Genomic DNA, 13,320 nt, shown 5'->3' on the forward strand with positions numbered 1-13,320 from the left:
TGGGGGTTCAGTGTGACCCACTGCTTAAACAACAATGGGCTTCTGGGATTGGGGCTGCAGCATCAGCACCCAGGGCCCTTTCCTCTTCCCAAAGCCCATGGCATCCAAGATCCTCTGTTGCTGCTGCAAGGACACTGAGGGAACTTCCAGCACTATTATCTCCCACAATCCAAGAATGTCCCAACGGTGCCGTCCACAGACCTTAAGTAGGTTGCAGGCATGGGCGTGGGACAGTTGGCAAGTACACCAAGTGCCTTCCCAGGGCTTCCTTCTCCCCAGCCGTCACCTGCAGGGACACACTGGTTTCTTTCATCCTTTTGGAGTGTGGAAGGGGAAACAGTTACCCAAACTGATAACGAGACAGTCTAAAACTACATTCCTGTTAGATATCAGTTACTAGTTATTAGGTATTAGTTAAGATCACTGGCTTTAGTCATACATGGCAGTTTAAATTCCACCTTGGCCAATGACTAAGCTTGAGTGTGTCACTGACCCTCTCTCTTTCTCGGCAAAATGGGAATAACAACAATACATTATGTACTTTGCAGACTCTTGGAAGTATTAAATGATGTTCTGTATGTAAGTGCCTGGAATATGGTGCGTGTGTATGTGTGTTAGTCAGGATCAGCGAGGTTAGGTTGAAATAACAAGTTAAACACAGCTGGGGGTCATTCTTATCTCAAACAGAATTGGCTTTAAAGCAAGGAACAATTTGAAGAATCCCTAAGTGGAATAAAACGAAAGAGTTCATTCATATGTCACTCAAAGTCTTTATCCAAGACAATGTTTCTCTCTCATTCTTTCAGATCTGAGCACAAAGTCCTACCAAGGTGATTTTCAGAAGAGACGTTCACATCACTCCCGCAGCAAACAAGGGATGATCAAGAAGTGCAACCTTGCGCGACCCTGAGCATTATAATTGCAGCACCCACGTGGGTGTCTGAGCTGCACAGCTGCTGGAGGGTCTTCATGAAGAGGAAGGCAGTGGGCACGAGTCATGAAGACTGATTCAGAAACTCCCCTGCAGGAGGAGAAGAGGTCTGAGCCATCTCTGTGTCACCTCACGGCCGCTCCAGTTCCTAGAACAGTCACAGAGGGCGGAGCTGCCTCCAATTAAAGTCCTGGGTTGCATCAGAGGACGTGTCCCTCCTCTTTCCCCTTCTCCCAGCCTACTTCTGAGGTTCCCAAAATGCACAGCTAGTGACCCCGGCACCTCTTGCAAGGAAATGTACTTTTACCCTTGAAACATTTCGATCACCAGCAGATCAGTGTCTTGTAAGGACCCATTTCCTCCCAGGTAGCGTCTTGTTACTGTGTCCTCATATGGTGGAAAGGGAAAGGAGTCTTTCTCAGGTCTCTTTTTATAAAGTTGCTGTCCCCAATCCAGACAGCCCTGGACTCATAAACCTGATCACCTCCCAAAGGAATTAGAATTTCGCAATGAATTTTAGAACACAAACTTTCAGAACACCACAAACAAGGAGAGTTGGACAATAACATATTATATTAGCACTTTCTATGCCTGCCCCTCCAGAAAGGAGGAAAAAAGAACTACGTTGTCTACGTGGCAATACTGTGGGTAAAATTCACACCTGCAATGGGAAGGTCCTGGCTGCATGTGAAGGATGGATTTGAGTATGAGAACGAGAATAAAGTCGGAACCTTGCTTCCTCAGTGCCAGGTCCCCTTCTAAGTGCTTCATAAACATCAGCCCAGTGAGTATCATAGTCCCACAAGGTGAGGACGACCACTACCCTGTTTTTACAGATTGAGAACCTGAGACTCAGAGGTTACATAAGTCTTGTAGGATTTACACTGATTTACACTAATATGTGGCAGACTGGGACTCGAACTCCGAAGCCTGACTCTGGAGCTCACACTCTTAAACCACTCAGCCAGCTGTCCCCAAAGACTGCAGGATGAAATTGAGTTGTTGCTCTTGACCCCAAATTGGCTATTCTTTGCCTGCTCTTCAGAAATGGAGTTGGGCCCTTCACCTTTCCTTGGTAGTGAGTGCAATGTCCAACCTTGGAGTGTGCTGGAGACTCCTTCTGGTTCTGGGGCGCTCACCTCAGCAGGCTCCTGCGGTGTACACAGCTTCCCTGAGGTCAGTTTCCTGCAGTGGAGGCAGCTTTTTCAGCAGGTGTCCTAAGGTAAGTGGAGAGCACAGAGGATTTTTAGGGCAGTGAAATGCCCTTCTGTTGTGGTGGGGACATGTGATCGTACACTTGTCAAACCCACACAGTGTGCACCACCAGGAGTGAACCCTAAAGCAAACTACAGGCTTTGGATGATTATGATGTGTCAAGGTTGGTTCATCAAATTTAATACACACAACACCGGCAGGAGAGGGGACACTGATCATGGAGAAGCTACACAGGTGCACGGTTGGGGAATACGTGGGAATCTTCACCTTCCTTGGCTCTGAATCTGAAATCACTCCAAAAACACTAAATCAGTTAAAAAGAGAAAGAAGAAAGAAAGTTGATCTATCATGCAAAGTAAATCTTGAGGCAGAAGCTCGACTGGAGATGAAGGGGGAAGTTTCTCAAAGATAAAAGGGTCAACTCATCCCCAAGTTATGACAATCCTCAATTTGTAAGCATGCAACAACAGAGCAAAACTTGCCAGAAGTGAACACCACATATGCCATCAGATATATCCATACAACCATTCGCCGCAGTAGTATTCAGAAATCCAAAAAGTACCAACAACCCACTTGATCAGCACATGAACAAAACGTGGTGTGGCCACATGAGGGACTATAACTCAGCCACAAAAAGGAACCAAATAGTGATATGTGCATCAACATGGATGACCTTAAAAACATGAAGAGAGCCAGAAACAGGCCTTTCAAACAAACATTTACATGCAATGTCCACGTGGGAAAATCTACAGACGGGTGCACATTAGTAGCTGCCAGGGGCTGAGGAAAGGGGGAAGCTGGGCGTGCTAATGGGTACAGGAGGTATTTGAGTTTTTCTAAAAGAAGGGGTGGTGAAAATACTCTAGAATTAAACAGCAGAGACGGCTGGGCGACCTTATACATACACTAAAAACTACTGAGCCGTACTCTTTGGTTTAAGTTTAATCTCAATTTTTTTAACTACGTAATTTAAAACCGATTGGTCAGAAATGAAAGACAAACAGCCAGAGGCAGTGTAATCCCAGTGGCTTGGGAGGCAGAGGTAGGAGGATGGAAAGTTCAAAACCAACCTCAGCAAAAGCCAGGTGCTAAGCAACTCATGAGGCCCCGACTCTAAATAAAATACAAAATAGGTCTGGGGATGTGGCACAGTGGTCGAGTGCCCCTGAGTTCTATCTCTGGTACCCAAAGAAAAAGAAAGAACAAAAAATCTACTACCATAATTGAAGATTTCCCTCTCTGGATCATTGATAAAACAAATCAAAATCAGTAAGGATGTAGATTTGTGGGGCTGGGGTGTGGCACAGGGGTAGAGTATTTGCCTAGGAGCCCCAAGGCCCTGGGTTCAATTCCCAATACCACCAAAAGAAAGGAAAAAAAAAAAAAAAGGATATAAATTTGAAACACAATTAAAAACTTGTACAGAAAATACCCAGCAGTTACGGAGGAAAGGCCACCACTGAGGTGGGGCGTTGCTCACTGGCACAGCGTGTGCTTAGCATGCCTGAGGCCCCGGGTTCCACCCACAAAAGAAAATAAACAGGACGTGGCTTTTGGCTGAGCACTTACTATAGACACAGCAGGGCCAGGCCTCCTGGTGTGTGCTGCAGCCCCTCCACCTGCCCCCCTTGTTAACACACCTCTGTCAACAGCCGAGGAACGCGGGCGGCAGGGCAGGTGAGAGGCTGAGTCTCTGGCCCCAATCACCAGCTTGCTTCTGAGCCCCTCCTGCAGACCACGTTCCAGGACTCGGTTTGAGATCGGAGGAGAACCTTTATTTACATAAAAAGACAGCAGGCCCTGGAGTGATTAAGTCTGATGCAGACAGCAGCAAAAACAGAACTAGGCACCTACTGTATACAAGATAGTGAGAGTTTAAAAAGCAGCTTATTGAGCCCAGGAGCCTGAAACTCAAGGTTGCAAGCGCTACCGTCTCTCACCACGGACGCTCACAAGGACCTGCCAGGCAGTCCCGTCCCTCTCCCACTGACGAGCAGCAAGGGCCCCCTGACTGGAAGGACACTGTTCCTAAGTGTCAGAACACTGTGACCCTGGAATCCAAGCGGTGAGAGGGGCTTGACCTCCACATGGCGCCGTCACACCTTCCCAGCACCGCCAGGCCTCTGAAGGCGGAGACGGGTGCGCCCTCCCGGCAGGTCAGCTGATCTGCACAGCAACCTGGGGGAGCCGGTGACAGAGATCTCAGGGGTTTATAAATGAGGGAACTAAGGCGCACACAGAGAAACGTGCATCCCAGACCTGCCCCACCGGCCCTGGGAGACCATCAAGAATCCTAAAGACGGGGAGAGGCGGGAAGGCCACCTGACGCAGACCTTGCAGCTCAAACGCTGCTGTCTTGTCATTTGGCAAACAGGCTCTGATTCTGTTATCACGCTTCATGGGTTTTATGATTGGATGATTAATACAGGCTTCCACTGATCGCATCCACACTGACACTTTGTCTGTGTGAGGTCAGAAAGACAGGGATCACCTTTGCAAATCACTTCGCTGAACCAAGCTGCCTGGGACATGGCTAAGCACAGACACTTAAAACAGCCATCGCCAGGGGCAGGTCTATGCACCTGACCCGCTTCTCCAGCACAGGGTAAAAACAACAGTCAGGTTTGTGTCCTATGTGACAAGCTACCTGCATTATTACATTTTCAGTTCACCAGATCCACTTTATAAAGGAGTACAATAACAGAAAGGGTAAGCGGCTTAGCCAAAGTCACACAGCTAGGAAGCAGCAGATCTGGGACAAGAATCCAGGTCTCCTGACAGGTAGGAGGTACGCCAGGCATACAGAACCCACACACCAAAGCCAAGGAGGGGACGGGACCTATCTACCTGTAGACAAAGCCATAATAGACAGAATGAGCTCAAAACTTCCAGAACTTTGGCCCGGAAAGGGCCCTGAAGAATCATCCAGTCCACCCATGATACAGATGGGTAAACTGAGGACCAGTCAAAGAGAGCAACTTGCCAAAAGTCATACATCTACAAGTGTAAGATTGAGACCAGAACCCAAGTCCATCATGACCTGGTTCTCATCCCAGCAATCTGGAGAGCAGGTCAAGGAATCTGGTATGGAGTCGCCAAAGAAAACAAGCCACTGGGTTTGAGGTTTTTGGTTGGTTGTCTTTTTTTTGTTTTTTTTGTTTTTTTTTTTTTTTTCCTTTAGCAGGACTAAGTCATGCACAAAAAGTATAAGGTGCCATCTGGGACCCTGAGAAGTTTACAATCCAGCTAGAAAAAACACGCATACACACAGGAAAACTAGATCAGTAACATAAAACGTCAATACAAGCAGCAACTGTATCAAGAATTTAAAGGAGACGGCAGGGCTGAGTGTGCTGGGAATCTTCCTGAAGGAGGGGCCAGGAAAGCTGGGCTTTGAAGCATGAGTGAGATCCACAAGCTGGAAAGGAATGGGCAGGCCAGCCCAGGAAGGAATCTCAACGGATGAAAGGCTCTGTGGGGGTGGGAGCCCTCAGATGCCAGGCCAGCACGTAAGGACTGGCATCTGTGCAGCGAGTGGTCCTCAGACATTGCGGGGAGGAGGACACGTGGGGTCTCCGCACTCCTCACAGGATTTCACGAGTGACTGAGCTCGCTTCACTTCAGCGTTAGTGTCGGGACACACAGCCGTGCTGTCTGCAGCGCGGACCACAAGACGAGCAGGTCAAGCCAGTCCCGCCGGCCCTCTCTTCCCATCGGAGGCTCGTCTGACCTTCATCTCCCTCTTCCGTCCTGAGACCTGAGGGCCAGCAGGCGACACTATGCTTCAGTAAACACAGGGGAGGAAACCTAAGAATGGAGCAGAGTCTGAGAAGTTCCTTTTCTTCAGCTAGGAGAGGCAGCCTTCAAACCCAGAGGTCAGAGGCAAAGTCTGAAGAGCAGGGTCCACTCTGGGCCTCAGGTTCCCCACGGGACACACAGGGCTAGGGAGCAGAGCACCAGGTGAGACGAGCTCGGACACAGGACTTCCCCTGCCGGCCGAATGAGGAATGAGGACCCCCTTCCAGCTGCGGCCGGGGCAGGACCCGCCCAGCCACCGCGCTCCAGCGCAGCCAGGGGTGCTGACGAGCGCTCCGTGCAGGGCGCCGGCTCGAGCATGGTGTCCGTGTGACTGACACCCTCGGGTGCGGCCCCATGCTCCCCTGCTCGCCAGGGGCTTGCCACTGGCCATCCTGGGCTCCTGAGGCCTCCCCTGCGCCTCAGTCTGGGTGGAAGATGAGTGTCCTCTTCCCTCGGTCACCTGGCCAGGAATGGGCAACACCCTGTGCCCAGGACGTGGGCTTCTATGAGCTGGCAGGGGCACGGGATCCTCGGAGAGTCTGTGTGCCGTGTCCCCACCCCCTGGGGCAGCTGGGAGGTCACCAAGAGCCGGATGTAGTAGCCACCAAACACTGCCAGCAGCTGTCGGGCCATTTCCTGTGGAGAGAGGGGAGCAGAGTGAGGCCACAGGGACACACCTTGAGGGGCCCGGGAGTGATGCTCACCGGGAACGAGGAGGCAGGGCCAGCACCCGCGGCTCTCAGCAGACACCAGCCTGGCCTGGCACGCAGCTCCGCGGCTCGCTGGCCGTGGACAGGTGCAGCCTGGGCCTCCTTATTCCCCAGGTGGGTACGCACAGGGACTGGGGTGTGGCTCAGCGGCAGAACATGTGCTTAGCATGCTGGAGGCCCCGGCTCAGTCCTCTGCAGTAACGATGATGATGATAACGATAGTGATGGACATGGAACTCCAAAGCACTAGAGAAATCACCAACCCTCCTCCCGCACTTCTTCCATTTTGAACGTCCTCGCGTCCATAAAGTAAGTGAGGTTAAGGTGATTCACTGGAAGAAGATCCCTAGGTAAAGGAGGACTCAGGGGAATCTCCCACAGCAGCAGGAGTCTTCAATCCATCCAGGCACCTGGTAGACTTCTTAATACAAGTACTCCTACGGTATTAGAAGCTTGCTTATAAAAATTGGACTTAACCGTAAAGGACAAGTCCTGTCCACTGGTGTTCAAATGCTGGCTCTACTACGTAAGGCACCTAGAGTAGTCAATTCATAGCGAGAGAAAGCAGAAGGGCCACCACCCCAGGGGCTGCAGGAGGCGAGAGGGGCGCGCCTTTGGGGTGTGGAGCCCCAGCATGGGAGGGTGAGGGTCTCTGGTGGGTGGTGGTGGTGGACACCTAACACCATGAACATACTCAAAGCCACTGAGTATGTTTAATGATTTAGACAGTACACTTCATACTGTCTATATTTTACCAAAACAAAAAATAAAAAATTTTTTGAAGAATTTTAAAAATTGGATTGAATGCGTGCTCTTGGTCTCTAAGCTCCACCCACTGGACTAGCAGTTGAGTTTAGAGGGAACTGCTTATTCCTGGAGCATATCCAAGGTCTTTCACACGACCGCTGTCCACTCTAAACATCCATCCAGGCTGTGTCCAGAGTCAGCAATGAAGGCGGGCAAGCCAACCAAGACCACGGGGGAACTGCAGGTTCCCACTTGGCACTGACCTGGAGACTGGCTCCTGCCCTCTGAGCCCACGGCTCACGGAGAACGGTAGCATCTACCACCCAAGCCGGGGAGGCTGCAGGCTGCAGCCAACAGATCGAGAGCATTTAGCCAGGGTCTGATAAACACCATCAGCATCATCACCATTATCACGACTCAGAACAGAAACCACAAGGTTCAGAGGACTGCTTTTTGTTTTGAGTTGTATTTTGTGCTAGAAAATATTGAAAACTTCAAATAGTCTATCACTCACTCGGAATGGTTTTCTCACCAATTTGGTCTAGAATCAATAACATGAGAAGCTAAGAACCGTAGCGAGAGAACTGGCTTAGCGTCGGCAGGCTGCTCCTGCCCTTGGCTTTGCTACACTCCTTTCCTCCATGACCTTGGGCAAGTAAGCTGGCCTGACAGAACCTATTTTACCCATGGAAGAAGGGAAAGTAACCCCCACCTCAGAGGGTGTGCCAAAGCATTATATGCAGAACAAAAATCTGTAAAAATGCAAAAGGACACTTTAACAATCTTTTATAGACTTTCGGTTCATGGAAATAGGACAGCGCAGACCACACTGAGACTTGGACCGTGATTACATTTCCCCTCGACAAATTATAAGAGTAGCTACTTTAAAAATATGCACACATACACACTTGATATTCAGGACAGGAAATTGGATCGCTATGGGTTTGAAAAAATAATTTAAAGACCCATGTTTAATGGGCTATGGCACATAAACCCAGACACGCATGCCACCATAAAGTATGTGACCTTATGAATCTTTTCTGCTCTTTAAAAAAGAGTCAATGGGATCCAAGTGGAAAGATGAATACAGACATCGTTTTCTCTTTGAAACGGTCCTACCAGTAGGACGCCCAGCCTCGCCCGTGCAAAAGAGGGAAGCCTGGGCCGCTTTGGACCTTGAAGCCCTGAAGGCCATGCCTGAAAATAAAATGGAAGCGATCTCCTAAAGTTCCAAATGTCCTTGAGGTCACTCCTTGCTGCTTGTCTCCCTAACAGTGGGTCTGTCCTACTGGTGTAAAGAAGGCAGCATGACTTGTAAGCCACTGTCAGATTTCCGGTCTACAGGCAATTAACCAGACCCAACAGGCAGCGTGGTTAGCAGGACACAGCAGAACTCTAGGGTGCAAGGAACTAGACTTCGACAGAAGGCAGAGGCTCATACCCAACCCACATATCCAACTGCAACCTAAGGGAGAGCTGGAAGAGTGGTTGGACAGATAGATGACTGATAATGTTTGAGAGCTCAGTACTGGTGAAGTAAGCTACAATCTATCGACATGCAACTATCTAGCCAACATTCAAGCCGAGTGCAGCGGTGCAAGCCTGTAACCCCAGCAGTCAGGGAGACTGAGGCAGGAGGACTGCAAACTCAAGGGCAGCTGGGGAAACTTGGCCAAGCTCTGTTTAAAAATAAAAGGACTGGGGATGTAGTGCAGGGGTACAGCACCTCTGGGTTCAATCCCCAGTACAGAAAAAAAACAAAAAAATCCAAGTCACTGAAAAGCACAACCAAAAATCCCAATCAGCACAAAATGACTTCTATAAACTATTTTTTTAAGTGTTGAGGAAACAAAAGCAAGATTCAGAGATATGGGTTTCAAGGTTTGGATGGTCTCTACCAACTCAGAGGAGCCACGAGGAATCAGCACCTGACAAGGCCACCTGGCCTGCGTCAATGCAGGCCCCCGGGGAGGGTGGCCGGGCCGTCTCAGTGCCCCTTACCTCCGGCTCAGCCTCAGGAACCAGCTGGTGGAGCTGAGTCTGCATGAGCGGTCTCTCCTGGGGACGAGGACTGCTGGGCAGGAGAGGAGCCTCCTCCAAGCTCTCGGGGCCCTCTGCCATGGTGGGGCTCACCCCCGTCTCCAGGACAACACACAACTGGCTCAGTCTGCTCTTCAGCAAGGACTGCAAAGGAAACAGGGGGTGTGGGTGCATCCTATAGTGGGTGGAACCTGGGAGGGGGAAGGCTGCCTGAGCTGCGGACCCAGCAGAGGACGGAGCTAACTACAGACTCGAGGCTGACCTCAGAAGTATCTGGACCTGAATGGCACTGGCGAGGGCCCCCCTTCCCCACGAGAGCACAGTCCTTAACAGCCTCTAACGGGCTCACCTTCCAAGCTTTCACATGCTCCTCAACGTGGCAAGGAGCCCAGGGCTCAGAACCAGGAGGCCCAGTCACCCACCGGCTAGATGACCATGAGCCAGACATGCCACAGGTCTCAGCCTGTTTCCTCCTATGCAGAATCAGTAAGAGCTCCTCATTTTCTGAATAAATGGTAGAAAGCACTTTGGAGGAATAAAAGTCATCTAAACCCATTATATCTTTGGGTCCACCAGAGTTGATCATTAATATGAGTCTCAGTGTAAAGAAACACAAGTTCAGCCAGGCAAGGTGCTACACACGCACTTGTAGTCCCAGTGACTCGGGAGGCTGAAGTAGGAGGATTGCATGTTGAGGCCAGCCTCAGCCATGCAGTGAAACCCTAAACAACTTAAGGAGACCTTGTCTCAAAATTAAAAATAGAAAGGGCTAAGGATGTAGCTCAGTGGTAAAAGGCCCCTGGATTAAATCCTCAGTGCCAAAAAAAAAAAGAAAAGAAAAGAAAAAGAAATATATGTTCACCATAGGAAATGTGGAAGATACAACTGGACTTTTTCAAAAGCAGAAAAGCAGCCTCCTTCCCTAGGCAAAAGCAACCACCCATCGTCACATAGGGCTTCTTCTTTCCAAGGGACTTTTCCTGGATGTTTTCCCAATGTGAAGGTAACGTGACCTGCACAATCTGGCCTCCTGGTTTACTCTGCTGGCCTTCGACATTTAAGATTGCTTACCTCCTGGTTAGTCTTCATTTCTTGAACATGGTCAGACAAAAACTGCACACAGTTCTCCAGGTCGAAGTAGACAAACCAGAGCTGTGGAGGGAAGCAGCCAGGCCCTGTGGCTCCCAGCCCTGGGCGCCCCCTGCTGCTCCTCCCCGGAGACCACCCTCCTGAGGACCACCCAGTTTGTTCTGCTCGCTCCCCGAGTCCCACACCATGACCACGTCTCTGGCAGTAAAAAATGACTGTGTGCAAGCTTGGAAAATGTCCAGCCCTATACAAAATGGCAGTGGCCCCATCACACCCAAGTTACTGAGTATTCCAGACAGACTGTAAACCTTCCTGGAGCAAGGCGTGTGCACCGCTGTAATCCCAGCCACTTGGGAGGCTGATACAGGAGGACCTCAAGTTAGAGGCCAATCTCGGCAACTTAGCAAGGACCAAAGCAACATCATAAGACCCTGTCTCAAAATAAAAAATAAAAAGGGCTGGGGAATGTGGCTCAGTGGAATAGTAACCCTGGGTTCAAATCCCAGTACCAAAAAAATTAAAAATTAAAAAAATAAATAAACAAACCCTCGTGGCCATCACTGCCCATCTGGGAGTAACACCTCCAACCTCTGCAGTCAGGGTACATTTCTGCCTGGAACCCAGATGGGCAAATGAGTGAAGATGAACCTCTACTGCCCACACCCAGATACGAGTTCGTCTCCCTGGGTGCTCCGGGGAGGGAGCTGGGTAAGACTTATCTCACCTTGGCCTCCCCTTCCACCTCAACCTCAACAGCCCCAGGAGGCCGAAATCTTCCATCTCCCACACTGTAACACCTCGCCAGTGCCGCTGTCACAAGGCTCTCAGCTACGAGAGGTGCCCTGGTCTCCACCTCCACGCCCTGGCCACCGCCCTCCTGGTGACCGCCCCATTAGAGCGGGGTCAGACTCCCACAGCCAGTTGGCCTCCCACAGTCCCATCCGGGGAGAAGACTGTTGTCAAAGCTTTTTGCTCTAAAAATTTCCAACATGAGAATAGTCGGCAGCCTCCCCTCCTCAACTACGGTCCCCTCATGGCCACTCCTGTTTCATCTCCACACTCTCTCCTTGCCCATCCCAACACCCCTCACCCCCTAGCCATTTCGAAGACACCCAAGACATTGGGTCACCTCATCCCACGATGCTATTTTGAAAATGCCAGAACACAGCTGCTTGAAAAGGAGTGTCCACACATTCAGCCTCCAGCCCGCCGTGGACACGTCTGACCAGCCAAGTCACCACACGTACCACTGATCAAGCAGAGTCAGAAGGCAGTGAGGCTAAAGGGACCAGCAGGAGCTCCTGGTCCGCCATGCCACACTGCAGCGATGCGTCTAGGTCACCCCGACGTTGGGTGCCTATGTTGGGTCACCTCTAAGAGGCAGGAGTCTGTGAAGTTCTCTGCTGCTGCTTCAGCAGCTAGAACAGTGCCTGGCACATAGTAGGCTCTCAATTAACTCCTGTGGGATAGACAGAGCCCGTGCACAGGATTCTCCCCCATCCCTGTGCGTGCCCACCTCCAGGCTCCGCCAGGCTCCTGCATGCAAGGGAGTACGCAGACAGGGTGCTAAGGAGATTCTGCAACTCCACTGGGCACGTCCAGCCAGGATCATGAGAGCCAGCCCCAGGGGTGTCCCAGCCCCCTGTGAGACTTCACACTTGTCACTGAGACCTCCCCACTGACTCTAGGACACAGAGAACAACTGAGCCAGGGGGACAGGCCTTCCACACCTGCCCTGCCCCTCCAGCCCCATCTCTCCCAGCTCTGTCCTCCCTGTGACTCCTCAGAGTCCTCAAAGTGCCCTGTCTGCCTTGCATCTCAGCCTCACCAGGGCCTTCCTTTGCCACAGGGCCAGCGAGGCACTATGTCTGTGGCCACATGCCTGCCACGCTCACAAGCCTGTGAGCTGGTGCTGGACGGGACCTTGCAGGGCCTCTGGTGTCTTTCAGTGCCCACAGGTGGCTCAGCACCAAGGAGGTGTCTCAAGGGAGAAATTCTGGAGCAGGGAGGAAGGAGAGGGCCTCTGACAGTCATCTCCTCTGCAGACTCCGGGACGTGCCATACAGGCTGGGAAAATACAAGGTCAGCTGTCTGCAGGAGCCCAGATCAAAAACGGGCCACCAGGGAGAGGCCACGCCAAGCCACAGTACCTGGATGACACTCTGGCATCCTTCCACGGTGTCTGTCACGCCCAGCAGCACCCGGTGTCTCAGGAGGGCTCCATTGGCAGCCGTGAGCCTCAGGTCTGTGTTAGTGTTGGCCTGTAAGATAAACGGCAGGCCACGGCTGACCTCCATGCTGCCAGGGAGCTCCTGGCCAGCTGTCTCACCATAGATGGGCAACAGATGTTTTGGGGGTGGGGCGAGGAAAGCGTGAGCGTCTGTAAAAGGCCTGCCCTTGAAGTCCTGGTACAGGGCTGGTCCTTCTCCCACTCGGGCCAGCTGACACCAGATACCAGCGCCCTGAGATGCCCAGGAGGCAGGGAGGGGAACGCAGGAAGGGCCAGGGACCCCAAGTGCTGTCTGGGGAAGAGACCGCTACAGGACTTTCGGGTGCAGTTGGAACAAAGCAGCCTGAAGGAGGAGGCGGACCAAAGGGGCAGGACCCCAAGAGGAGCCCTCGACGTGTGAGGAACCCTTTAGGGTGTGAGGGCGCAGAGCCAGGGAGGCTAAGCACGTCCTTCCACTGAAGGACAAGGGCCCGAGAGCCGATTCCACATGTCGGAGAACGTCCCGGCCCCTGGCCCCGCAGCCACCCAGCTGACGTGCCACCCAGCTGCATCCACACACC

General features: G+C 51.5%; 1 protein-coding gene across 17 annotated transcripts in view; it reads right to left on the minus strand.

Annotated features, from left to right (window-relative positions):
• The window catches only part of Tmem268 (transmembrane protein 268), a 37,715-nt gene that overhangs the window by 8,224 nt on the left and 16,171 nt on the right, over positions 1-13,320 (minus strand). For 5 of the 17 annotated variants that reach the window (XM_047524671.1, XM_047524666.1, XM_047524669.1 and 2 more), the window contains exons 7-13: positions 12,681-12,791; positions 10,513-10,593; positions 9,403-9,585; positions 6,405-6,580; positions 2,071-2,116; positions 1,239-1,318; positions 792-1,021 (exon numbers count right to left, since the gene is read on the minus strand). In XM_047524671.1, coding sequence (XP_047380627.1) covers positions 856-1,021; positions 1,239-1,318; positions 2,071-2,116; positions 6,405-6,580; positions 9,403-9,585; positions 10,513-10,593; positions 12,681-12,791 — 843 coding nt within the window. In that variant the 3' untranslated portion in view covers positions 792-855. Of the gene's footprint in view, positions 1-791; positions 1,022-1,238; positions 1,319-2,070; positions 2,149-5,295; positions 6,581-9,402; positions 9,586-10,512; positions 10,594-12,680; positions 12,792-13,320 lie in introns of those variants that run through there. The other 12 variants (XM_047524673.1, XM_047524675.1, XM_047524677.1 and 9 more) reach the window with 9 other exon arrangements.

The sequence above is a fragment of the Sciurus carolinensis genome, chromosome 14 (genome assembly GCF_902686445.1).
Source record: "Sciurus carolinensis chromosome 14, mSciCar1.2, whole genome shotgun sequence".
NCBI classification, from domain to species: Eukaryota; Metazoa; Chordata; class Mammalia; order Rodentia; family Sciuridae; genus Sciurus; species Sciurus carolinensis.